Below are 27,272 nucleotides of genomic sequence, written 5' to 3' on the forward strand. Positions count from 1 at the left end.
GTGCTGCTACCTCGCTTGGTATGCAGGAGGTCGTGGGTTCAATCTAGACCATGAAGCCTGTATATTTGGAGTTTGCATGTTTTCCCCGTGGTCGTGGATTTTTCTCCGGGTCCTCCGGGTTTTCCCTCTGCATTTAAAAACACGCTATACATTCCCACATGTTAATAAGCCACTTCGTTGAGCTTTCATTTGTGGCCAGGTCACTTCTGAAAAATATCTATATAGCTCAGTGAGCCTTACCTGGTAAACATCTCTCAGTCAGTCCAAGGTCTATTGACACTTGGCAGAATACTGCGGTGATAAAAGTTCAGCACAATACTACCACCAGATCTTTTCCACCTGTGAAACAGATGCCAATTCTCAGAACGACTGGGTCAAACCCGGCCAGATGGAATCCCTCGGTTAAGAGTCGGTGTTTTCAGCGCCTCTACGACTTAGAAGGTGAATTTCTGTTTTCATTTGAGAAATTGTCAGCGTTTTGTTAATCGCAAGGATTTCGGAAAGAGTAATTTGGTAAATTAACGTATTGGCGGTACACCGGTGTGCAGTATAAAACAGCAATTTGTTGTACCTCGTGAATGGCAACCCTCGTGTGAATGTGCCAAAATCAGTTGTCGTGATGTCGGAAGTCGAGTGTTACATGATCAGCTGAACACGAAGCTTCACGGTCTGTTGCCGTACAGCAGCACCCAGCCTGATGACGATTGGCTGACTCCCGTGTTCCAAAGGCAAGATTTTACTCCTCGTGCCCTACACTTAGACGGTTCCGAGATTCAGGCACACGTTCGAATGGGAAAGCGGCTGCTGAATAGAAGGCGACTTCTCGCGCGAGAATCTGCAGCTCACTCAAGGGGCAACAGCGACATCGCCAGACTGTCTTACGAGGACCCTGGTGCGTTTATGGTGCACCACCAATACGTCCAATGGTGTTTTGCAAATCTTAAAAATGATCACCATGGGAGAAAAAAAAAGTTTGTTTTCAAACTGTTCTCCCCGCTTGCAATACACTTCGAATTCACGACGTTGAACCTCTTTCACAACGCACGTAGCCAACCGTCCTATTTGGAGGTTACTGCATTGCACGAGAACACACGTTATTCATTTTATACAGCAGGAATGACGTGCAGTAGAGATATCCATTTCATCATTTGACTCTTCCAGGTATTAGACTGTGTTGCTTAGAGGTAGTCCAAAATCAGCAACCTCCTGACACTTGATATTAGCCATCTCAAAGAGACAGTCAATGTTTTGAATAGTTTCGAAAAAGCCATCACGTTTTTCCATTCATAGTCTTCTATTGCACAGATATGTCAGGGCAACTGAAATTATATTCGTGATCGGAATGTGTTTACTGTCATTCACCGAGAGCGTACAAGGCACACGTAAATTTTAAACGTAATATAAAAGCGTTTTACTTTTCACAAAGATACGAATTTAATCACCGCAACAAAGTTCTACATTTACAGTATTTACAATTGATGTTTGCGATAACAAAAGTAACATCGCCAGGCTCTTTGCCATTCTGCTGCTGACGACCTCCCCATGCTGGTCAATGTGTGTTGAAGCGCATGCCCCAGGACTGGGTTAAATATCACTTTTGCCACCGAAGTCATCAGCCCTGGCAAACTCCAAACCATGGAACACGTAGCGTCCCACTGCTCGAAATATAAACTTGGGAAGTGGTTGGAACTGGAATTCTAAATCTCAAAAGCAATAGAATGGCGAAATTATAATTTAATCTCTTTACAACTAGCTGGGTGGAGGTAATGGTGGCGGCACATACTGGCAATGCAGCACTGTGGAGGCGAGGGTTGGGGGATCAGACACATGTTGTGAAACTTCCTTCCCGTGGACTACCGCCAGGTGGTAGTACAGTAAAACGTGGACAATCACCTGTCCCATGTGTATGTTGGACTTCTTTCGCACCGTACATGACCAACCATGCTTGATCGGAGGTGTTCATTACCTCGTTCTTGTTTTGATGCACAATGCCTGTGGCTTATTTTTTGGTTATTTTAAGCCCTGCTGTTGCCCGTGCACCCCCCTCACGTGTTGTTCCGTTGATGCCTCTTCTTCCGTACACATCCCTTTGATGTTGTTTTTTATGTTGTTAACTAGATGGGCAACTGGCTCACCGTGACTTTCCGTGGAACAAATACCCATCGGAGTCGCGCAGCACGACAGAAACACATCAAAAGTCAGACCGGGTGACTCGATTACTCGAGAGCACGTTTTGGAGAGCACCTATTTAATGGGCAAGTTAGCACGAGCATCGCAATTCAATAAATATTTCATCAGAAAATAGAAAATATTTTTTAAAAACGTAAATGAGCAAGGCTCATCGGCGCTGAACCAACATTCATCGAAAACGGACGGTGGGATTGTCGCGGAGCTCGAGTTTTGCACGACACATCACCGGTTTCGCCGTATCACTAGGCCTCCCTGACCGAGTGACAGGGTTGGTGGCGCAGTGTGTTCTTGTGGAGACGACAATAGCAGCGGTAACCGCGTGCGACCATCACAGATTCGCGGCCGGGTTCCGCTCCTGCTCCAGGGCTTTCTCCGCCACCTCGATCCTCTGCCGCAGCAGCTCGGCCTCGTCCGCGTCCCCCGACGCGGCTCCGCGCAGCATGAAGTGCCGCATGAAAATCTTGAGTCCCTCCCGGAGCAGAGCGAGCTTGGGGTTGCCCGCCGCCCTGTAACGCCGGGCAGAGAGCGGCGCGACAACAATTTTGTGGTTGCCCCACGTAGCCCTCCCCATGGGTTTTCGGGTGGCACCTATTGTAACGTCTTCCGTGAACGCGTAAACAACCGATGGAGAGGTAGTCCTCCACTTACGATGGAGATGCGTTACGACGACCCCATCGTAAGTGGAAAATATCGTAAGTCGAAGATGGCCCAGCCTACCCAGGAGTCTTCAAGAATGGTGATAATTTAGCAAAACAGAGCAATTTACAGTACCGTACTGTATAAATGATATACTGTATGTATTTATTAATTACAATACTGTATTGCACAGTAAAATGTAAAGTAAAAAAAAAACCAAGGTAAATTCTGAGCCTACCTATATGAACTGCAATTTAATAGAAAGTTTTTTTCAGGAAACAATGCTATCTGCTATAAAAAAAAACTTTTAACATGCATTGAACGTATCGTGGTAACCTTAAAGTCAAACCGCTAAAGCTACGTGTCATACATGCATTGAACGTATCGTAACGTATCACATTGTACTGCTCTCACCAAGATTCTGTCCGTCGTCTGCATACTTGAACGATGTTCGGTTGTTGATGGCAATTTTGTCGTATCGCTATCGCCATCGTAAGATCGAAATATCGTAAGTCGGACCATCGTAACTCGGAGGACTACCTGCATATACGCCTTGGCCCTATTGTCGTTCCACTGCTAGATGGCGCTCTCTCCGCAGGCGTCCACGCACGCGCACGCTTTTCTTCGCTCGTTTAAAAAACAAAAAACCCGTGCGCCGCGCTTTTCTTACTTTGAAAATATGTCGGGCAGATGCTCTTCGGAGGCTTCCAGGAGCAGCTTTTGCAGGACCTGACGGAGAAACTTCACCGACAGCTTGTCCATCTCGCTGAACTCCAGCGCCTTGTTTGTGCGAGAAGAGAAGAGGGCGACAGCGGCGACGCGAATGCTGACGAGCGCCGACGGTGCGATTCTATCCTTGCGCACGACAGCGGCAATACGTTCAGGAAATAGATGCCAATAATCGAGGTCTGCTAGCCACGGGGGGACTTCGGGAGAGAGTCGGTGGGTCAAGGGACCTATGAACTTAAAAGCATTCAAATTACCAGCCCTCGTCTCCACAGAGCCAGGTTGAATTCATTATTAACTTTGATTTTGTACTGGTCACAAAAGCAAAGTTTGTGGGGAATAATAGTCATTTGCTGTACTTTTGAGGCGTAAGCAATTAGGAAATAACACTTACAACCCAGGAACAAAAATCGTGTTACAGTATTAGTATTCTATCCTTGCATGTGGCAATAGATTTAGGAGCTAGGTGCCAGTGTCGAGGTCGGCTCGGCATTACGAGAGGGCTTCAGGAGAGAGAGTTCGTGGAGCTTTGCTATATCCCCGCCTCCGTTACAGACTAACATTGCCCATAAGCTATTCTAACCTTTGCACATGATGGCGGCGGCAATATGTTTCGGAATCAAATGTTAATGTGGAGGTCTGCTGCTGGCCACGATGAGAGGGCTGCACGAGTGTGTTGCATGCTTTTGCTATTCCTCCTCCATTGAAGGAGCGCAGACTACAGCGGTTAACTCGACCGTCCATCGACTAACACTGGACCCATGGGCTGGTCAATGCAGACCAGCCCATGGGTCCAGTTTGAAGGGCAGTGGGGCCCAGGGAACAGTTCACATATCACTCCACCACACTGGTCTCATGTGTAACTACTCGTACACTTATACATATATACAGGGTGCTTACATTTTTGTTTTAACACATATATGGGACTATCGTTTTGAATGGAAAAAGAACGGATAATACACTGTAACATAATAACAAATGTATGTTAATAGCTTCATAAAGTCATCATTGTAAGGCCATCATTGTAAAACGCATGCCCTGGAATAATCTCCAGGTGGTCTCCAGAGCCCGGAGGCACATGCCTCGTGGTATTGTTGCAAATTCTCAGAAGTGTTCACATATTTTTGAAGCACCCTCTAAACGTGTACGATCATAACGTCGTATCACATCTCGGTACTTGGTGCAACAGCTAGTTGGTCCAACCGAGGACGAATGGACCACCATGCATTTGTTGAGGAGTGGAGGGCGGACGTACGGTCACACTCGCCTCGGGGGATGCCGTCAGGGTAAAGTGACGTCATGCCCCCCGGGGGATTTGAGGAGAGACCCGTGACGTGGACGGGGTCTTCGCCGAGAGTCAGAGGAGTGAGTGGTTAGGAAGTAGGGGGCTCCGGGATAGAGGGTGGAGAGGCGGGCCCAAGGGGCTACTTTGCCCAGCTGGCCGAGTTGGCTGAACCCTCGGTCAGCGCTGTGGGAAGAGCCCGATAGCCTGGTGGGGTGTAGGGAACTCCCAGTACCCTTCCCCTGGGGAGCTTAGTTAAGAACCGTTGTGTTAACCCCTTCCCCCGAGTTAGGCGTAAGCCCTGAATAAACGGTTTGGCGTCAGCCCCTACATGACCGGCTTCAGCATCCTTTTCTACCACGCAACACATTCAAGGGGCCACGCTCCGCGCACGGCTCACCTTGAACACGGTCACGGAGAGGCCCTTGTGGACGAGCAGGTGACTCAGCACGTTGACGAGGTTGGTGGTGGCTGTGGCGTTCAGGTTTCCCAGGGCCTTGAAGCGATCCCACATGCTGAACTGGAATGTCATCTGGTCGCGCGCGAGCGTGCACACGAGGGCCCGTTTTGTTGTCAGTTTTGCGGCGTCGGCAAAAACAGAAATCCACGAGAAAAATGCAATTCAAAATCAGATCGTCGGTTATTGCCAATCGAAGCTGTCAGACTTGCTAGTTTAAACCGCTCTCTTCTCTTACTTTGACAATATCGATATATGTGTTTAACACGTAGGCTTTCGCGACCAATATCATCAATAAAACCCTGTACATCTACAGATATTTGAAAATACAAGAGGGCACGCTCACCTTAAACCTGCGGTCAAACTGGCAGAGCTTTTGTCCGAGGTAGGCGTAGTAGGGATTGAAGGACTTCTCCTGCAAGCAGCAGTCCATAAGCACGTGCACGATCTCCCTCTCCTGCTTTTCCTTCAACCCCATGCTGCAAAGAAGCGTCGCGGTGCGACGGGTCAGCCCCGACAGCAGCGCGAGTTCCTCCAGAACAACATTCTTCCCCGATTTCCTCTCTCGCATTGTTTTTTTTTAAAATCCCCGCTGCGCTCGTTGTCACGTCGCGACACGAAAGCATCCCAAAGGGGATCTCCCCACAGCAGCGCGAACAACTTGGTGCGTGACGAAGGGCCTCCGTGGAAGCGGATATCGCAAAGCGACCCGCCCCCCCCCGAGATGCCTTCCAAGTGACCTGGGCTCACAATATAGAGTGGGCAGCAAACTCTTCCACTCGCGCCCTGCTATGGGAAATAAACGTTTTGCCGCGTGGTTATTTTTGACTCTCAGCGCTGGGATGTAGTCAAATCAATCGCAGAACCGTATAGAATTATCGGTAGTTTTTTTCATGCAGTCATTGGTAACCAGGCCCCGACACCGCCAACTCGCTACAAACTTGTCAGAAATCTGAATATTTATTTATCTTGGAGAAATCCGATGAGCTACAAAGCTCTATTTCACAGATGTCCTGTAAGGGGCCAGGTCAGAAGGCGACAACAACGAACAATACAAAAACACGACAGGGGTGCAAAGTATAGGAAACGTATAGCCGAAACTAAGATTCAAACCCAGGGTCCTAACGACGCCAGAGCTCAGCGCTCTGTCCTCCGAGCCATCCTCAGCCACCTAGGGGAAAGGTTTGTACCCCTTTCACTGAGAGAACACGGCCAGGCAGATCTCGTAATCTTTCGGCACCGAGACGTTCGAAGAAAAAAACACCCCCGCAGATCCAATGGACGTTTGATGCATGCCTCAAGGGACCAGAAGGAAGTGATGGAGTGCAATGGGCTCATGTTGGAGATGGGCTATTCGATTATACTCTTTGGTTCTTTCGGTAAAGTCACGTGTGTGTTGCGTCCGAAACGTCGCGATTTAATTTATTTTGATACTTTATACCTACGTGACTTTACCGAAAGAACCAAAGAGTATGGATCCCCTCAATCACGAAAACTTCAAATCTATTCGATTATCTCAGACATCGACTCCTCAACCGATTATCAATTCGATTATTATCAGACTCGTCGTCAGACAACACGAAATCAGTTGGGGAGGGCGGTGGGTGGGGAGGGGTGGGGGAAATCACCCCTGTTCCCACACGTGTCGGTGGACGGGAGGTGACGGGGGAGATTTGGCGATGCCGCGGGTATCACCGGCCGCATCGCGCTGGGCATTGCTTGTTGGGCGGGATGTTGCGGTGGCCGCTTGTGTTTAATTGACCACAATTAGTAAAAGAAAGTCGATTCAACAGTTGATCAATCGTCCAGGCTCCGGCCTCACAATAAGAAGTGGGATCATCGTTAGGGAGGTGGCTAGGTGGTGGCTCAAGGGTGAAAGAGAAGAGAGATTCTGGGTTTTGTATCTGGGATTCAACCACCCGTGGTTAAACCGGGATCTATAGGCCAGTTGGTCGATCGGCAGGCCGCGTGCGGTGGGCTAAAATGTCCCCCCATACTCCCACCCCGAAAAGAAATCTGGCCAGCATGAAAGAGGAGGCCAACATACGCTCTCCCTCGAGCTCCCGCGAGTAGAAACCCTTCCGCCAGCAGTGGCATGAGCAAACAAAATCCATCGCAGCCCCGTGTGTGTTTTTATCATTACTATGAAAATTCTCTCGACACCTCCGCGGAATCGCGATACACGACGGACTCTTTAATTCTGGACCCTCACCGCACGAGCTTCTCAAAGGCGTCCATGTAGTCCTCGCTCGTCATGAGCACGCAGAAGATCCCGCGCCGAATGTCCGTGTTCATCCTCTGCTTGCGCGCCAGCTCCATCATCTTGGCGCTCATCTGCACGCCGGGTTGCCACCAGATTCGTTAGGATGTTCACCGTGCGTTGTTACCGAGTCTGCGGGGGAGGTTTTCGAAATGTCGGATCCGTTGAGCGCTGCTGAGAGATTGCTGTCGTTGGCTTCACATTTTTTTTTTTTGCTTCAAAAATATTTTCCACAACTGAGGTTTTTGGGTTAGATCACGTGAGTCTAAACGTGTCGTTAAAACCCGCCACCACCCCACGCAACCAATTAGTAAGGTTTGTCACGTAAGAAAAACATGCCAATTCGTGACTAGTTCAGCACACCGGTTTGTTGGAGAGTAAACCCACAACATTTGCTATTTGAGTACGACGTTTCGCTGGTAATAACACCAAGTGTCGTCAGGTGACAACCAGAGTGTCAAAAGTATTTTATTAACAAGACGATTCAGGTACTCACAGAGGATATGAATAGAGGTTGACGCCAGCACAAACACATTACAGATTGCAGTGCAATGGAAACCCGTCTAAACCACGTGTTTCAATAAACTGCTTCAATAAACTCTAGAACCCCCTGGTGTCTTCCTAATCTCTGATATCCCTGCAGGAGAAGGAAAGTGTCTAAATGCCCAATTGAATGCTCTCAAGAATCAATGCTCACCAAACGTGGCAAGCTTCCTCCCCGCTGGCTTCAACATCTTGACATTTCACGCCGCCGCAGCGGCATACGCAAAACGCTCACCTCGCCTCCGACCGGCAGCTCAGGCTGCCCCTCGTCGGCGCCCGTGGTCGCAGGTGCCGCCCCGCTCCACGACGAGCCGACGATCCACCAGCGCCCGACGCGGTCCGCCGAGAGCAGCTGCTCCAGCGACACGCGCAGCACGCGGTCGCTGTCGCCACCGGCCTGCGAGCGCACCTGGGAAGATGGCAGGGTGGGGGGGGATGGGGGGGGGGGCGCACCGTCGATTAACACGGTCGGCTACGTACGGTGCGAGAGGAGTTCAACGGACAGGGACTCCTCTACTTACGAACGAGTTAGTGTTCCAGAGGTCTTGTTTGTAAGTCCAACTTTTACTCCTGTGGATTCCAAGATTGCACCGTCCCGCGACAGATTCTCAATGGATTATGCTATTTGTCACGCGACATGACGGCCGATATCACGATCGGGATCAACTCGCGGGGTTAATAGGTAAACAAAAACAGAGACAGCGGCAGCAAAATAAAACAAAAAAGGTCGCCAACAAAAAACCGCCCCAAGGGACGAGCCGCTCACCAGGGAGCGGAGGAGCTTGCGCAGCCTCTCCAGGTTGCTGGGGTCATAACCGGGAATCTTGCGCACGTCGTTATTCTTGAGCGCCAGCATCGTGTCCAGGAGGTAGCGCACCTGCGTTGAAAAAAATACACGCGAATATAGAAGGATGCCCCCCCCTACCCACGTAGCCTTTAACAGACCGCCGGGGTTGGCGAGTGCTTTTTCGCGAGCGGCGCATGCGGGCGATGGGTCACCGACATCGCGGCCGGCCGCCTGTGTCTCCCCAGTGGCGATGTTTACTACACACCGCACCGGGTACTCATTTAAGACCGATTCGACCTAAGGGAGGCCCAGGACGGGGGTTCAGATAATCGTCGCTGGTGTTGGCCGTGAGCGGGAATCGAACTCGGGTCGTCGGGTTCGTAGTAGCGCAGCGTAGCGCTCACCGCTACACTGCCGCTACCCACAAACACAAAGATCGCCCGCATAGCCCCAACAGACTGTTGGGAGGCAAGTGCTGTTTGCGAGCACTTGCCCCGACACACACTTACACCCCCACATAAACACACCAACTACACGTACATACATGCACGTTCATTTAATTAAAAATATCAAAGCAATGCTATATATATATTGATATGTTACGTATATTCGCAGACCTGGTAGAAGATGCAGTGTGATGGACAGCGACTTGTGAATTACATGCACAGGTGGTTTACAACGACGATCCACATTCACGAGGTTTATACGACGCCACCGTGGATCGATTGACGACGCGGAAACTTGATGCCGGACGCATCATCCCACACGACTCCCAAACAGCGTCTGAACAACAGAGTCGGCCTGCTGTCCGAAGTGGACTTGACGTGGGGCTTTCGTTATCCTCAGCGTTGGTGTGGATTTTGTAATCTACTCAAACCCTGTTAAACACGGCCGATAAAAGGAAAAAACACATCGGCAAGTGACGTTTCTACTCTCTGTGGGGAAAATAGTGGTCCGATTTACGACGACAGGGTTTCAAGGATCGCGTTGCAACGTCGTAAAAGGGGGAATCTTGCCTGTAGAGAGATATCTATATCGGACTGCCGGGTGCTACACTCATTTCATGCACGTTGAACTTCTTTCGCACCGTACGCAGCCGGACGTGCTAATCGTTGAGATTCCGTGAAATCACCGAGAAGATTCCGGACCATTCCCACCGTTTCGTGCCGCGCCCACAAAAAAATAAAACAATCGCCCGCTCACCCTGGTCCCGTCGCGCGCGGTGCCGTCGGCTCGCGCCCCTCCGGCGGCCACCCCCCCCCCGACGGCGGCGGCCTTGCGCTGCGCTTCGGCCACGAGCTCGCGCAGCCCCAGCGGGTCGTCGCGCCGCAGCGTCGTGCCGCTCGAGCGCAGGAGCAGCAGCGCCGCGTCGAGGTCGCGCTCGCCGAAGGAGGCGACCAGCCGGCGCAGGACGTCGAGCACCAGCGAGCAGTGCACCATGCGCGTCAGGTAGAGCTGGGCCAGCAGCGCCGCCGCGTTGTCGCACTCCTTGCCGCCGCCGCCGCCGTCGTCGTCGCCGCCGCCGTCCCGGGCGCGGTGGAGCGCGTCGAAGCGCTTGGCCAGAGCCTCGAGGAAAGCGGCGCCGATCTGTCGCGTGAAGAACAACAAAATTACAAAGGTCGTTCCCCCGCCCCCCACCCCAATGTGTACCTGTGAAGGCCGGCAACGGCACACGAGGGTGTGGGTGGCCAACACGACACCTGACCGACCGCCTTTGCCTCCCCCCAGTGGCGATGTTTATGCACCGCACCAGATACGCATTTCGGGCTGAGTCGACCTAGAGGAGGCCCATCACCGGTTCAGATGAACATCACTGGTGTTGATTGCCGCGAGCGGGAATCGAACTCGGGCCGCCGATTTTTTTGCGCAGCGAGCTAAACCACCACACTCCCCGCGACGATCGCACGCACACACGCGGGGATCGGGTGGGGGTCACGGCACACGCGTTGTGTCACCTCGACGCCGACGTTGTGGTGCAGCGCGGAGATGAGCATCGCGTGCTCCCCGAGCAGACGCTCGGGAGTGGGGGCCGGCGTGACGCACGCGGCAAGCACGGCGCCGGTCAGCGTGCTGGTCACGTCGTGCCGGCTGTGGCGCAGGAACAGCTCCTCGAGCTGGCCGCTCACCCACGGCAGGTTCGCCTCGCTCAGCCTAACACGGCGGAAGGGGGGGGGGGAACGAACAAAAATTGGCAAGTGGCACCAAATGTTGCCGCACCGCCCGCGTGCGTGCGTGCTCGGTAAAGGCGCGTCCGCAGACGCTTCGATTTGTGCATAGCTGTCGACCCATCACGGTTTACCCCGTATTCTTGTACAGGGAAATTTGAGTTATCAGGTCCGTACGGCGCACAGCCGTTTCAATACGGGCAAAAAAGAAAATAGTTTGTCTCTGTGTTTCTCCCTCGTGATGGGACTTTGTAGGATGAACGTTGAGATTTATAAGGGCACGGGGTGACCAATAAGGTCTGAATTGGTCTGTCATAAGGTAGGCCACTGATAAGGGGTTGACAGAGAATTTCGATCTGTAATGCGCCGCGCACCATTCACACGCCCACGACGAGAGACGGACCGACCGTGACGTGAGAGGAACCACACGCGGGCAGGAAGACAGCCGCCCCAAGCCAAGGCTCCACGCTCCTCCATACAGGGACTCCTCTACTTCTGAACATTCGACTTACGAACTTTTAGAGATACGAACAAATATGTCCATATGTCCAGTTGCCTGTTTGGACCGAGAGTCGTAAGTTCAACCGCCGTGCAATAGATGGCGGTGATGACATCTACATCTGCAGAACGTGAAGAACCAGTGGCATCTACATCTGCAGAACGTGAAGAACCAGTGGCATCTACATCTGCAGAACGTGAAGAACCAGTGGCATCTAGATCTGCAGAACGTGAAGAATCAGTGGCATCTACATCTGCAGAACATGAAGAACCAGTGGCATCTACATCTGCAGAACGTGAAGAACCAGTGGCATCTACATCTGCAGAACGTGAAGAACCAGTGGCATCTACATCTGCAGAACGTGAAGAACCAGTGGCATCTACATCTGCAGAACGTGAAGAACCAGTGGCATCTAGATCTGCAGAACGTGAAGAACCAGTGGCATCTACATCTGCAGAACATGAAGAACCAGTGGCATCTACATCTGCAGAACGTGAAGAACCAGTGGCATCTACATCTGCAGAACGTGAAGAACCAGTGGCATCTACATCTGCAGGAGATTATACAACTTTTAAAGCCATCCCCCGTGTTTAGTGTACACGCCGTACAGCATGTTTGGAATCGACAGGAGTAAAATTGGACGAACAAATCGACTTATGAACAGATCTCTGGAGTTTAATTCGTTCTTAAGTAGAGGAGTCCCTGTACACATTGAAGATGTTTTTGGCCAAAGAATGAGCGCTTACAAGCGGGAAGAAACCGGTCCACCAGGAGGAGAGGGCTGACGGGAGAAAAAGGCCCTTGCTGGTTCACGGCACGTCCCCCCCCGCCGAGCCTCACCGGGAAAACCTCGGGCAGCCTCACCGATTAACGAGCCCTCTCACGGTCTTGCTCAGCCTTTGCAGCTCCTCCTTTTTCTTGGCGTCTTCTTCGGGAGGCCGCATGCGCTGGTGCGGGGGGACGTACTTGACGGCTTGGGTTACAGAAGCAGCAGCAGCCGCCGGAAGCTGCACGAATGAAAAGCAGGCACATTGCACAGCTTTCAACGGACGGCAGTGCAACAACAACAGAAAGGTCCATTATTGTAACCATACGACCGATGCTCCCTCGTCTCAATTTACGGTTCTCACAGTAGGCGTCGCTTGCTTGGCGTGGACCCCCCCCCCCCCCGTGTGAAGAATGAATGGGCCACGTGGTCTAATTTTCAACACCCCCCCACCCCTCATCGTAGAACCGTGGGTACCGATGCAGTTGCAAAGCGTCTGGACACTGGACAGCTATGCTAATGGGTCACTCACTGCCATCACCAACCCGAATTGACCAGCGTCATGAAGCATGGTCATGACTCTCGTGCCCTGGGTGGGAGAAGCCCTCTCCCAGCGGTGGATTGACAAAATCCACCGGGCGCCAGGGTGGCTCGGAGATGTTAACTGCCTCGCTTGGTATACAGGAGGTCGTGGGTTCGATCCCGACCCTGACGCCTGCTGCTGCTGTATATTTGGAGTTTGCATGTCTCGTGCCCCGTGGTCGCGTGGATTTCTTCTCCGGGCCTTCCAGTTTTTCCCTCCACATTAAGAACCATGCGTTTGGAGTATTTGGCTACTTTAACAAAAACAAATCGCGCAATAAGCCACTTCGTTGAGCTATCATTTGTGAGCCTTACCTGGTAAAACAAAACATGTTTTATAGTTTAGTTGACAAAGCTCCTCTTAAAGCCTTAACAGACTGTTGGGGGCAAGTGCTGTTAGCGAGCACCTATGAAGGCCGGCACGGCACACGAAGGGGTCCCCCCGGTGGCCAACACAACGCCCGACCGCCTTTGTCTCCCCAGTAGCGACGTTTACACACCGCACCGAGTACTCATTTGAGGCCGAGTCGACCTAGGGGAGGCCCAGGAACGATTCAGATAATCGTCGCTGGCGTTGGCCCGTGAGCGGGAATCGAACTCGGGTCGCCGAGTTCGTGGTGCAGCCTCTGAAAGACACTCGGTTACAGGAAAACATTGCAGCCGCTAGAGGCCGCAACACTCGCCACAATGATGGAAGAGGGTATTTTGGGGCTCGAATTGCAACAGTGAAGTGTGTGACATTTCACTGCATCTGTGAATTGCTACATCCCCACTGTGATAATACTAATAAAATGTATAAATATGTAAACCTCAATATTTCTATAATTATTTATATTATTTTTTACCTACGTAACTTTAATGAAAAACCTAAGAGTATGAAACCTCAATAACTTAACTTTCAGGAATTAGAATCTGAAAGCCTACGTGTTAAACTGAACAATTAAGTCTGTTTTCACGTCACCCCGCTGTTTATTTACACTTTTTGTTGTTCTTAAACTCACGCTGGTTTGGTCGTTTTCATCACCACCGCTCTCACACGCATCATCCTTTGAGGCGCTGTCACCGTCATCACCATCATCATCACCATCATCATCTTCATCATCTTCTACATCGTCATCTTCTACATCGTCATCATCTTCTACATCGTCATCATCATCTTCTACATCATTAACATCTTCGACAGCAGACAGCTGCTCCTGTCCTGCGAGTTCATCATCAATCACGTCATCTCCTTCTTCCTCCTCTTCGCTCCGATCGCCTCCTCCCTCACCCTCCTCCTCGTCGCCCGACATCTCTTCTTCCTCCTCCTCTTCATCATCCTCTCCATCATCATCTCCATCATTCGACAACCCAAGCTCGTCCTCGGAAGACGCCCCATCGCCGCTCCCTGCCATCTTCTGTCGCTCCCGTTCCGGAATCGCGGCCTTGTTGCCCGTGATCTCTTCGAGACGCCGCGGTCTCTGCTCCTTCACCTCTTCCTGCGCTGGCATCACCACCTCATCGTCCTCCTCGTAAAACGCGAGCGCCTTCCGCCCGCTCACTGCGTCCAGGATGTAGTCCAGGCCGTCCAACATGAACGCCTGCGGAAGCCTCGCCTCCTCCGACTCCCCCCCCCTCCTCTTGCCCTTCTTCTTCTTGTCCATGTGAAGCAGCTTCTCAAGGCGCTTTATCTCCCTCTCCTCCGCTCGGTTCGCCTCCATCAGGCCCATCCTCCTCACCTCGCCGGCTCGCGTCGCCCTCACCTCGTCGCCAACATCGCCCTCGCTATCCTCGGCCCAGCTGCTTTCGCCGTCGTCGTCGTCGTAGATTCTCTTCCTTTTGCCAACAACCCTCGTCTCGTCGTGCAGCCCTCGCTCGTGCGTCGCCGTCTTGCCGACGACGACTTCCTTCCCCTCCTCCGACTCGGCGTCGGCCCTCGCGAGCTGACCCTTGCCCCGCGCCTTGCGGCTCGCTACCGCCGCCGCTGCTCCGCCACCACCACCTCCTCCACCTCCTCCTCCACCACCTCCTCCTGCGCCTCCGCCACCTTCTCCTCCGCCACCGCCACCTCCGCCACCTCCACCACCACCTCCTCCCTTGTTTTTATCGCCGCCACCGCCGCCAGGGCGATGCCGCTGGAACTTGGCGAAGTGCTCCTGCCGCTTGCTCTTCTTCAGCGCCCGCTCCCGCCTGCGTCTCTCCTTGCGCGAGGGGCCCTGAGTGGGACCCCGAGAGAGGCGACCCCCGCAGGGCCCGTGGGGGACACCGCCGATGTCGGCGTCGCCGGGACCCTTTGGGAGATCCCGCGAGGGGTCCCCGGAGTCGCTCCGTGGTGGGTCCTTGTGGAGACCACTGGAGGCGCCCCGTGTGTAGCCCCCCATGGAGGAACCTCCCCTTGAAGTCCTCCGAGAGAGACCCCGGTGTGGACCTTGGGCAAGATCCCTCGCGAGACCTTGGGAGGGACCCCTCGAGTCATCACGGGAGGTACCCCCACGGGAGGTACCCCTCGAGAGCCCCCTGGAGGGACCCCGAAAGTCCGAGCCCTCGCTGTCTTTCAAGTCTCCGTCTGCGCCCCTCGCGAACTTCTCCACAGAAACTCGCAGCCGCCTCAGGTTGTCCTCCTCCTTCCTGTGTCCTCTTAATCCTCCACCTCCTCTTCCACCTCGACCTCTCCCTCCTCCACCTCCTCGACCTCTTCCTCCTCCTCTCCCTCCTCCTCCTCTACCTCCTCCCCTCCCTCCTCGTCCTCCCCCGCCTCTACGATTCATCATGGTTCAGTCGCTGTCGCTGTTTCGCCTTCTCGGCTCGAATCTCCGTCTCGACTAAGCGATCCCACGCAGCCCACGTGCAGCCACGCTCCCACTGGGCGCAGCCATGTTGGTCGAGAGACGAGCGACCTCATTGGTCGGAGGCGCTCGGCCAATCGGAGCGCGGAATACTGCCACACGCGTGTTAGGATTTACTACAGTTGATAAGCGGCGTGAGGTCGAGAAATGTTTGGATTTACTACATGGGATAAGTGTGACTTTTGAAATATGAATATAACCGCTGTTTAAATGTTAGTATGGTAATGAGAATGTGTAATGTATATATACAGTAAATATTATGGTAATTAGAAAAAATACCAACGCAATAATGCAAATACCAAGTCGTTGCATAGCAACCAAATAACATAGAACTCACCTGGTTGACTCAGCCCATCATACCCTCCTGTGTCTATAAAATTGATACCACTTTGTGGAGCGGTTGTCCTATGAATATACTTTCCCGCGATATGAATGTGGAATTTCCACTCAGGGCTGTAAACAGCAGGTGAGAACCAATGTTGGCACCGAGAGCTTACGTGCGATGAATTGGTGAAACGTTAAATCCACACAGCCGATGTAATCGCTCCATCTCATCCAGCAGTGGAACGATCACGGCTGCCTGATGGACCTGATTGGTGGTGGTGGTGATGAATTGGTGAAAAGTTAAATCCATCCAGCCGATGTCCTCGCTCCATCTCATCCAGCAGTGGAACGATCACGGCTGCCTGATGGATCTGATTGGTGGTGGTGGTGATGAATTGGTGCAACGTGAATCCACACAGCCAATCGCATCACGGCTGCCTGATGGATCTGATTGGTGGTGGTGAATTGGTGGAACGTGAATCCATACAGCCACTCGCATCGCTCCATCTCATCCAGAAGTGGAACCATCACGGCTGCCTGATGGATCTGATTGGTGGTGGTGAATTGGTGGATGTGGTGATGAATTGGTGCCACGTTTAAATGTTCGCCGATGTCTCCGGCAGGTGGCGACACGAGCTCTCGCGTTTGGACCGTTTCCGATGCTGAACGATGTCGACCGATGAAGACGACGCATGATATCCCCCCTCCCTGAAAACTCAACCTTTTTCAGACTCTGAGAGCAAAGCGAAGCCCAATGTTTATTTGGGTTTTGTTATTAGTGACAATAATCATCGCAATTATTATTGTTATTGTTGGAATCACCCATGATTAATCCACTGCCGGATTAAAATCCACCGCAAATGAGTCGTAATCGTATGCTGCAACAACAACAACAAACGCCATTCGCCACGAAGTGGCGGTGACGTTACCGCAGCGCTTGTGCCAGGCTACGTGCACTTTTATGGGGCCACTTGAAGTGTCGAAGGCTCGCCGCTTGCAGGAGGTCACGGGTCGAACCCAGGTGCTGTGGGTTGACTGAGATGGCAGATGCAAACCACCCGTGGCTCCGTACTGTGCCGATTCACCGCGTTTTATCCGCCCGGCGCTCCGCTCGTTGTTGTGAGCGTCGCTTCTAAGCCCTCCGTTATTACTGGAGGGGCGACTGCCTCCAACTGCCCAATAGCAGCGTCCTTCACGAACCTCCTCCACAGAGATCGATCTTAACACCGCTGGTACCGGTCATCGGCAAGCCCTCTCAGCTCCACGTCCTCCTGTACCAATAACAGCTCCATCTCCTTTCTCGTCCGTGCCGCGCCGATTTAGCCCCGCTCTGTCCGGCCAAACAGAAGCTACCTGGGCATGCAGTGGCTGGGTATGCGGGCTACGTGACCCAGCCTCCACAGCCTGCTCGCCTGCAATCAACCCCAACACATGCACACGAGTTGATCAGTGTCGTTGCATCTCCGCGGAGGATGGCTTGTCAGGCGCGCTCCCTCCATTGGCTGCCAATCCGTCGTTAGTCTCGACCGCCGGGGCGTCGTTCCTACATTGAGGGCCAAAGCCAACTTAGAATATATTTTAGCCGCGAAACATCATATATAAAAATCTACAAGCTGCGTATATGATTCGAATGCATTTATTTCGCAGTAGCAAGCAGTCATGTAACATTGACAACATTCGCGGAATAATGTTGACTCGCTACATATGCAATCGCACACTTGGGATCGAGTGAAATAGTCTTTAAACTGAAATAATAATCTTCTTGGTTCTTTCGGTAAAGTCACGCAGAATGGAAATAATAAAATAATAAAAATAAAACATAATAAAATAATTCTCACGACGTTTCGGCCACAACGCAAGCAGCCGTCCTCAGGTGAAGAACAGGTCTGTCAGAAAGACAGCGTCTGAAGACAGCGTCTGCCAGACCTGTTCTTCACCTGAGGACAGCTGCTTGCGTTGTGGCCGAAACGTCGTGAGAATTATTTTATGATGTTTTATTTTTATTATTTTATTATTTCCATTCTGCGTGACTTTACCGAAAGAACCAAGAAGATGAATCCCTGCAGTCACGAAAGCTTTAAATCGAAATTAAATAATTATATTAATATTGTCTCGGCTTTGCAAGAAGACAGCGGGAAAAGGAAAAGGTGCAGCCCTGCAATTGCCTCCTCACGCCAATGCTGACGGAAGGCCATCCACGAGTGTGTGAGCTCTCGTGTTCCCTTAGAGGGCATTTGGCCTACTCTTCCACGGTGGTAAGACGTCTTGAAAGATCTTAAAAGAGGCGAGAATAACCACATTTTACCCACATCGCACGTGACCTGCCGATCAATCTAATAGAGCACTGATGTCACATATAAGTGCGGAATTGTTTTAAAACACTTACAGTGTATGCATACAAACTATTAAAACGCGTTGTAAAAAAAAGTCTTTACTGGTCAAGCAAATATTTTAATAAAAAAAACAAATTTGACTGCCTGGCGAAAGGAACGGACAGATGGTCACGTCCAAAGCTGCTCGTGTTTTATTTGAATAAACGTCACAAATTGATAACACAATGAGCTCTTACCTCGTATCTACGTTACCTATACTGCAGCGGTGGCGTAGCGGTTTGTGCGCTGCATGCACTACGAACCTGACGACCTGAGTTCGATTCCTCGCCACAGCGAATAATAACAACCAATAAACACAGCCGGTCGGTTCTGGCCAATCTTCATCTGCACTTAAACCTCGCGCTGACCGGCGTGGTGAGTTGTGGTCAAACAAATTCCCGCAACCAACTCTGCTCATTCTAGATTTGAAATTTTCGTAACTGCAAGGGACCATACTCTTTGTTTTTTTCGGTAAAGTCACGTAGGTAAAAAATAGAAAAAAATTCAATCACGACGTTTCGGAAGCAACACAAGCAACCGTCATCAGGTGACTTTACTTAAAAATCAACTCTGCTCAGTTTGATCGTAATCCAGCTGTGGATCGACACAGATGCAGTGCACTCTACACACACAGGCTGTGTGTGCCGGGCCTATCCAACACCGCAGTCCCTAAATAAAAAAACTAGAAACTATTTTTTTTTATTTTACCAGTTAAGGCCCACTGAGCTATACATATCTTTTTCAGAAGCGACCTGGTGATCACGAATGATAGCTCAACGAAGTGGCTTATCTCGTGGACATATATAGCAGTAGCTACATACTGTGTATACCAAACGCGTGTAGATTCTAAATTCGGAGGGAAAAACGGAGGGGAACCCGGAGAAAAATCCACGCGACCACGGGGAGAGAGATCACACAGACTCCTAAATATACAGCAGCAGGCGTCAGGGTCGGGATCGAACCCACGACCTCCTGCATACCAGGCGAGGTAGTTAACATCTCCTAGCCACCGTGATGATGAGAGAGAGACACGCAAACTCCAAATATGCAGCAGCAGGCGTAAGGGTCGGGATCGAACCCACGACCTCCTGCATACCAGGCGAGGTAGTTAACATCTCCTAGCCACCGTGATGATGATGAGAGAGATACACGCAGACTCCAAATATACAGCAGCAGGCGTCAGGGTCGGGATCGAACTCACGCACCCCTGCATACCAGGCGAGGTAGTTAACATCTCGCCACCGCGGCACCTGTGCTATAGAATCCCTCGTAACGACCAACCCTGTTAACGACTAATCGCTGACTATACACTACACATTGGGTTCCATGGAGTCCAATGTGTAGTGTATAGTAGTGTATAGTAGTGTAGTGTGTAGTGTAGTGTATAGTAGTGGAGTGTATAGTAGTGTAGTGTATAGTCGTGTAGTGTATAGTAGTGTAGTGTATAGTAGTGTATAGTGTAGTGTATAGTAGTGTATAGTGTAGTGTATAGTAGTGTAGTGTATAGTAGTGTATAGTAGTGTGGTGTATAGTGTAGTGTATAGTAATGTAGTGTATAGTAGTGTATAGTGTAGTGTATCATAGTGTAGTGTATAGTAGTGTAGTGTATAGTATTGTAGTGTATAGTATTGTAGTGCATAGTGTAGTGTATAGTAGTGTAGTGTATAGTGTAGTGTATAGTAGTGTATAGTGTAGTGTATAGTAGTGTAGTGTAGTATATAGTAGTGTATAGTGTAGTGTATCATAGTGTAGTGTATAGTAGTGTAGTGTATAGTATTGTTGTCTATGTAGTGTATAGTGTAGTGTATAGTAGTGTATAGTGTAGTGTATAATAGTGTAGTGCCTCCATAGAGCCCCATGTATTCGCTTCCCGAACATTCCCCTGTTAACGACCGGCTGTTGTAGGTACAGGAAATATTCATTAATGCATTGATTAACCATGTTTCTTTGTAATAGTATGTGTTTATAACGTTGTCAGTATCTTTATACATTCATATCCATTGTTAACATTGTACAAGGTGCGTTTTTGGGTGAAAAGGGAACGAATGAACCCTTTCGCGTGAATTTTCGAAACTCGCTTAACGACCAAATTCACTTAACGAGCGGCTCCGTCGAACCAATCGCCGTCGTTGAGACGACGAGTTCGATTGTAGAGCATCCGAGTTCGATTGTAGAGCATCCGAGTTCGATTGTAGAGCATCCGCTAATCGACGAATCAATATCCCCACGTCGATGCCAACGAGAACCTCGTGCTCTCCATTCATTGGCTACCACATTCTGATAAGCTCCTCCCCCCCTCTCCTCCCCCTTAACTTGTATTTAAGAGCTTGCATCTTGAATCCCTGACTCACTTGATGCAGCAAATCTGGCTGTGACGGTCCCACCTGATGACGGAGACTTGTGTTGCCTCCGAAACGTCGTGATTTAATTTTTATTAATTTTAATTTCATTTTTTTTTACCTACGTGACTTTACCGAAAGAACTAAGAGTATGAATCCTTGCAGTCACGAAAGCTTCAAATCTAGAATATAGTATAATCAACATCACTGCTTGTTTAGACCGAAGGCCATTTGACACGGACCCTTAATAACAACAACAACAAAAAAACTCCCGCACGCCTCCGCAATTCAGGGAGAACGGAACTCAATGGGGGTCACAAGTCGGGTCCCAAAAAAAAAAATACACGTGGGGAGGGCATTGATTGTGGCCACGGCGATTGTGTGCGTGCGTGCGACCCTCAATGGCACAAATGGTTCCCCCCCTCTCGCTGTGTCGACACGCGCAGAGACCACACGCGGACCGCACAAAGCGAGACAAAGGGCTGAGAGCCCCTCCGTGTGACCTCCCACTCTCTCGTCCACCCGACTCACTGCGGTGAGAGGTCGGCGGTGGTGGTGTAGGTGGTGGTGGTGTAGGTGGTGGTGGTGTAGGTGGTGGTGTAGGTGGTGGTGGTGTAGGTGGTGGTGGTGCAGGTGGTGGTGTAGGTGGTGGTGGTGTAGGTGGTGGTGGTGGTGTAGGTGGTGGTGGTGGTGCAGGTGGTGGTGGTGCAGGTGGTGGTGGTGTAGGTGGTGGTGGTGTAGGTGGTGGTGTAGGTGGTGGTGGTGCAGGTGGTGGTGGTGTAGGTGGTGGTGGTGTAGGTGGTGGTGGTGTAGGTGGTGGTGGTGCAGGGGGGGGGGGGGTTGCGAGGTTCAAGTCCCGCAGGCGAGGAGCGAGCGGCACCTTTGCCAGCCGGCACGGCGACACCGCGAGAGGGTCGTCGTTACTGTTAGAAGCACGCCCGATCGCCATTGTCTCCCACCCCCCCCCCCCGAAAAGACAAAGATCCCCCATATAGCCTTAACAGACTGTAGGGGCAAGTGCTGTTATCGAGCACCTATTAAGGCCGGTACGGCACACAAGGGGGGTGGGGTGGCCAACACCACGCCCGGCCGCCTTTGTCTCCCCAGTGGCGATGTTTATACATCGCACCAGGTACTCATTTGAGGCTGAGTCGACCTAGGAGAGGTCCAGGACCGGTTCAGATAATCGTCACTGGGTGTCGGCCGTAAGCGGGAATCGAACCCGGGTCGCCAAGTTCGTAGCGCAGCGCGCCAATCGCTGCACTACCGCAACCCACAGACGCACAGACACTCCCAGTACTGAGGCTCACACGCACACAAATACAAAGGTCCCCCACCCGTTTAGCCTCAACGGAACGTCGGGGCAAGCGCTGTTGGCGAGTAGCACCCACGCGGTTCGGTGGCCGGCACAGCGCACACGCGCACACATCGCATCAGCGACGCGTTTGAGGCCGAGTCGACCTAGGGGGGAGGTTCAACGACCCGGTTCTTATGTTAAAATGTTACTGCGGTGGCTGTGGGACAAAGAAGGGCGTCATCCAGCAGCCGTACGTATGGACAGGACAGACAGATCGTAATCCAATTGGCAACCTCCGCACTGATCACAAGACCCAGTGTGCTAACGATTTGTCGGTAAGCATCACGATTGTTTAACCTACTGGCAACTCAGATATTTTGTTAAACTTACTTAGTTTTTTTTTATGTGTGAATTGTAAGAGATGTGTTTAAAGCGCGTGTCGACTGTAAGTTTCACGGACAGCGGCAAAACGCTTCCACGAGCGTATTCGAGATTTGTGTTTGAGACGTAGAGAGAGAGAGACGCTTTTTAAGTTAACATGTAGATTTCGATTTAAAGCTTTCGTGACTGCAGGGATTCATATTCTTGGTTCTTTCGGTAAGTCACGTAGAAGGAAAACAATAAAATTATACTAATATAAAACAATAACAATTCTCAGGACGTTTCGACTGCAACACAAGCAATCATCATCAGGTGTGAAATCCCCAGCAAGAAAATTTCAAATTTTCTTGTTGTGGATTTTAAAATGTCTTGCTGTGGATTTCACACCTGATGATGATTGCTTGTGTTGCAGTCGAAACGTCGTGAGAATTTTTATTGTTTTATATTTGTATTATTTTATTATTTCCCTTCTACGTGACTTTACCGAAAGAACCAAGAATATGAATCACTGCAGTCACGAAAGCTTTAAATAAATAAGAATGTACATTTCTGTTGTAATTTCTACCAATTATTTGATTTGGGGTGTTTATAAATGCATCACTTTGCATTGTCAAACGATGCATTCGAATTCACACCTCAATTGTCTTCGTCGCTTATTAAAATCAGCGATTACCAAAAGACACTGACACACATTAATAAAGATAACACGCCGTAGATTTATCTTCTTAAAATATAATTTTAAAATATGACCATCGCACAAAGGACGGTCCCAGCATCGCGCGCTTGCAGATGCGCTTCTGCGACCGTCTGGAACGTTCTGCCTTCCGATGTTAGGAAGCTACAGGGAGATACGCGCTTTTAAATCATCATCTCGATTGAAAACTCATTTATTTAGAACTACTTCTTGTGTTTAGTTTGTTGTCCTTCCCCCGCGCCTCCGATGAACGCGGTTGGCTACGTACGGTGCGAAAGAAGATCAACATACGTACATGAATGTGTTTGTTATCAACATACGTACATAACAAACACATTAATGTCACAGCTGTTTCGCAATCCACTGCTGGATTAAGGACTGCCCCATGCACGTGTCAGTCGCGAGGCGGGGAGTTGGGGGGGGGGATCGTTTGACCATACTTCACCATTACGGTCAGACAGTGTATACTATCTGCATGGACTCATTTCGTTCAGCATTTTGTCAAGCGGTGAATGTTACGGACACTTGTTTTATTTTTTAAAGAAATAGAATGTGATTTATATAGTCTTACGTCGTCTTAGCGCTTGTGTGTAACGGCTATACTCGAATCGGCGGCCAAGCTATACATTTAAAATACGTCTCATCAAATACGTGTTACATATAGAAGCGAATAATGATTATATATATATTTTTTCACATTATTTTGGAACATGGATCATGCCTAGGATTTAACAGTACAACTGTGTGCGTGTGTCCGTGTATATCTCATATTAAACCGCGCTGCGCTACGAACCCGGCTACCCGGGTTCGATTCCCGCTCATGGCCAACACCAGTAACGATTATTTTAACCGGTCCTGGGACTCCCCTACGTCGACTCAGCATCAAATGAGACCCTGGCGCGGTGTGTAAACATCGCCACTGGGGAGACAAAGGCGGCCGGGCGTGGTGCTGGTCACACACCCCCTCGTGTGCCGTGCCGGCCTTCATAGGTGCTCGCTAACAGCACTTGCCCCAACAGTCTGTGCAGGCTATATGGGGGATCTTTTTCTTTGTTTTATATTAAACGCCCGAGTTCAATTGCGTTTAGTAGACAAAGGCAGCTGGACATTGGTGCTGGCCTCCCACCCTCTCGTGTGCCGTGCCGACCTTCACTTGCCCCAACACTCTGCCGAGGCTATACGGGGGATCTTTGTCTGTGTGGATATTAATACACGCGCGGCGAGAGCGGTGGCGTAATGATGAGCGCGCTGCCGCACGAAACCGGGGCAATCTGGGTTCGATTTGCGGTCACGGCAAACGTCGGTGGCTATTGGCAATGTCTCAGCCTGCCCTCGGCCTCCTCTGAGCCGCCTCGGCAGAGTGTGGGTAGCCCAGCTGGTTCGGAGCGTAGACATCTGCAATGGGGAGACAAAGGCGAGCGAGGCGCCACTACCTCGTGCGCCGTGGCCGCCTTCGCAGCTTGCTCGCTGACAGCACTTGCCCCAGCAGCCTCGTAAGGGACTACGCGGTCAGAGTCTTTCCCTTTCACTCTGTTTTATATATATATAGATACCTCTTAGCCCAGGGCAAGCAGCTGTGCCCAGAGTCCACGCGCTGCTGATGAGACGCATTCAAGTCGAAGCCCCCGCCCCTGCTAAGGCTCGCCGATTGGAACGCAAATGCTGCTGGAAAATATTGCTTCAGAAAGCACATGGGTCGATGGAACGGTAAAGTTATACTGGTAGGAACCAACTTGGTTCCACCAGTATAACTTTATCGTTCCATCGATAAAGTTATACTGGTAGGAACCACTTACTTGGTTCCACCAGTATAACTTTATCGTTCCATCAACCGATGTGCTTTCTGAACCAGTATTTTCCAGCAGCATAGGAACCACCTGGTTCCACCAGCCCACAGGGGATTATTGTGTCCGTCCGTCCGTCGTGCATCCAAAAATGGGAGGGGTGGGGCTGGGTGGAAAGGGGAGGGTGGGGAGGGGCTGGGTGGGGAGGGTGGGGAGGGGCTGGGTGGGGAGGGTTGGGCTGGGTGGGGGGTGGGAGGGGTGGGGCTGGGTGGGGAGGGGCTGGTCACCCCGTGGTGCCCTTATAAAACTCAACGTTTAACCTACTCACGCCGGCTTGTGCCCGCCCTCACAGTCGGGCATATTTGCGGAATACACCACGCCGCCGTTGACCCTGGCCATTGACCGAGCAATCCAACGTTCCTACCAGCTCCCTCCGCAGGAATGTGTTGACTCTTGTTGTTGTTGTTTAAGGCGTGGCGGGACAGAACCTCGAGTGTTATTATTGCATTATTATTATTATAACTAACAACATCTGAGTACTCAGATTGTAAATGTTGTGAATTCACTCTTCCACTCTTCAACACGCCGGTTGGCTGAAGTAGTAACTATTTGGCGTTTTGTTTACGTGACAAATCCCTTATTGATTGGCCGTGTCGGGTGGTGGAGGGCTTAGACATATTTATACTTACGCGATCTAACCCAAAAACCTTTATTGTGAATAATATTAAAAAATAATTGTCATATTCCCACAATGCAATGTGCCAGCAACATTTAATAATTGTTCTTTTCATTTGAATTCATTTTGTATGGCAATGCTTTATGATTATTGAAGGAGGGATTGTCTGTTATCCAGTAGTTAACATTATTATTGAAAATATTCAAACACCAATAACAAAAACCGGTCATCAGAAAACATTTGTAAAAAACTAAATACAAGTGCAGTCTCCAAACCTTAGTATCATCTCTGTCTGTCTCCTGCCCTCTCTATTCATATGCCATGAATAAGGGTCAATGCCCGAAACGTCGCCTATAATATATTTTTCCTTTTAAGGCCACGGTGTTATTGACGAATGTGTTGAGTTTTTTCTTCTTCTCAATCATTATCATCAATCATCAGCCGTGTTCTATCCACTGCTGGATGAACGTGTCCCCTCCCCCAAGCCTCCGCCAATTCTCGCGGTGCTGCCAAATAACAATAACAATTCACTGGGATCCTGCACACCAGCTGATTGATTCGTTTCATCCATGCCCTCCGCACCACCCCACCACCTCCCACCCCCACTTCCCCCTCCCCCCACGCCGGTCGTATTCCTAATCACCTTACAGACTAACGATACGTCTTTAAGAGTCATTACCCTATTGAACCATCAGTCATTACCGCAGAGCGTGTGGAAGGAGGGCACGAATTCACAGCGAGGGACGGCTCTACTTTATAGCCCCCTGCTTGGATACGTGTCGTGCGGTCTCCTTCCCCCCCCTCTCCCACCGGTGTTACTTTCATCCGAGATATATACTCTTGAGGTTTATTTATTTTGGGGGGAGTGGCGGGGGGAGTGTAAACGGACTTAGCCTTAATTACATAACCGTATCACCATGCTGGCGCTCACGTTAATCCTATCCACGCAAACACTCAGATCGCATCGTAATGCTAACCTTTAACGCGTAACCCCCCCAACCCACCCCCTCTCTCTTTTCTAAATTGCAGATTTAACCACTAACCGTGGCGCTAATCCCCGAAACTCTAACCCGAGGGTGGGGGGGGGTATAATTGAGTGGGTTGTTTGTAAGTCGAGTACACACGGGGGCTCAATAACGTCGCAAGTAATATCACGATGGCTGGAAATAATACATCGGAAGAGAGGAAAAAAGACATTCACAATTGTTGCACACGGTCAGAAACTCCCAGCACTATTCAGAGCCCCTTTGTCAAATGCCACGATCGGACGAATGGTCCCCCCCACCCCCTCCCACCCCGCACACACACTGGAGTCGTTGGTCATAATTCACCGGGCTGGTCAATGCGGGTTGGTGTAGGAAGGGTCCTGGAACCTGGAGGGGGCCTCGAATGCCACTCGCCACGGATGTCAACTGCTGGCAAGGGGAGTCTAAGACCAAAGCGGCCGGTTTTTTTTAATACAGGTAGTCCCCGACTTACGACGGTCCGACTAACGATATTTCGATCTTACGATGGCGATAGCGATACGACAAAATTGTTAAATATTTTACGTTTCGCGCGGCAGGCAAACGCAGCAGCGTACGAGGTACGATACTGTACGTTGGGACGCTGCCTGGATGTACTGTACGCATATAGTTTATACAGTACGGTACTGTAAATTGCTCTGTTTTGCTAAATTATCACCATT

General features: G+C 50.6%; 2 protein-coding genes across 2 annotated transcripts; both read right to left on the reverse strand.

The window, feature by feature from the left end:
• Nucleotides 1-1,444: 1,444 nt before the first annotated feature.
• On the reverse strand, nucleotides 1,445-14,860 carry LOC144938219 (nucleolar MIF4G domain-containing protein 1-like). Its single transcript, XM_078866035.1, has 11 exons — nucleotides 13,895-14,860; nucleotides 12,410-12,552; nucleotides 10,837-11,032; nucleotides 10,085-10,468; nucleotides 8,861-8,971; nucleotides 8,330-8,503; nucleotides 7,504-7,625; nucleotides 5,638-5,770; nucleotides 5,235-5,366; nucleotides 3,497-3,606; nucleotides 1,445-2,696 (listed from the first exon to the last, which is right to left on the reverse strand). The coding sequence occupies exons 1-11, from the start codon at nucleotides 14,600-14,602 to the stop codon at nucleotides 2,519-2,521; spliced, it is 2,391 nt and encodes a 796-aa protein (XP_078722161.1). The 5' UTR covers nucleotides 14,603-14,860; the 3' UTR covers nucleotides 1,445-2,518.
• LOC144938106 (uncharacterized) lies at nucleotides 14,632-15,640 on the reverse strand. Its single transcript, XM_078865804.1, has 2 exons — nucleotides 14,920-15,640; nucleotides 14,632-14,708 (listed from the first exon to the last, which is right to left on the reverse strand). Exons 1-2 carry the CDS (start codon nucleotides 15,638-15,640, stop codon nucleotides 14,632-14,634), a joined length of 798 nt encoding a protein of 265 aa, XP_078721930.1.
• Between the last annotated feature and the right edge of the window lie 11,632 nt (nucleotides 15,641-27,272).

This window comes from Lampetra fluviatilis, chromosome 21, assembly GCF_964198595.1.
Source record: "Lampetra fluviatilis chromosome 21, kcLamFluv1.1, whole genome shotgun sequence".
NCBI classification, from domain to species: domain Eukaryota; kingdom Metazoa; phylum Chordata; class Hyperoartia; order Petromyzontiformes; family Petromyzontidae; genus Lampetra; species Lampetra fluviatilis.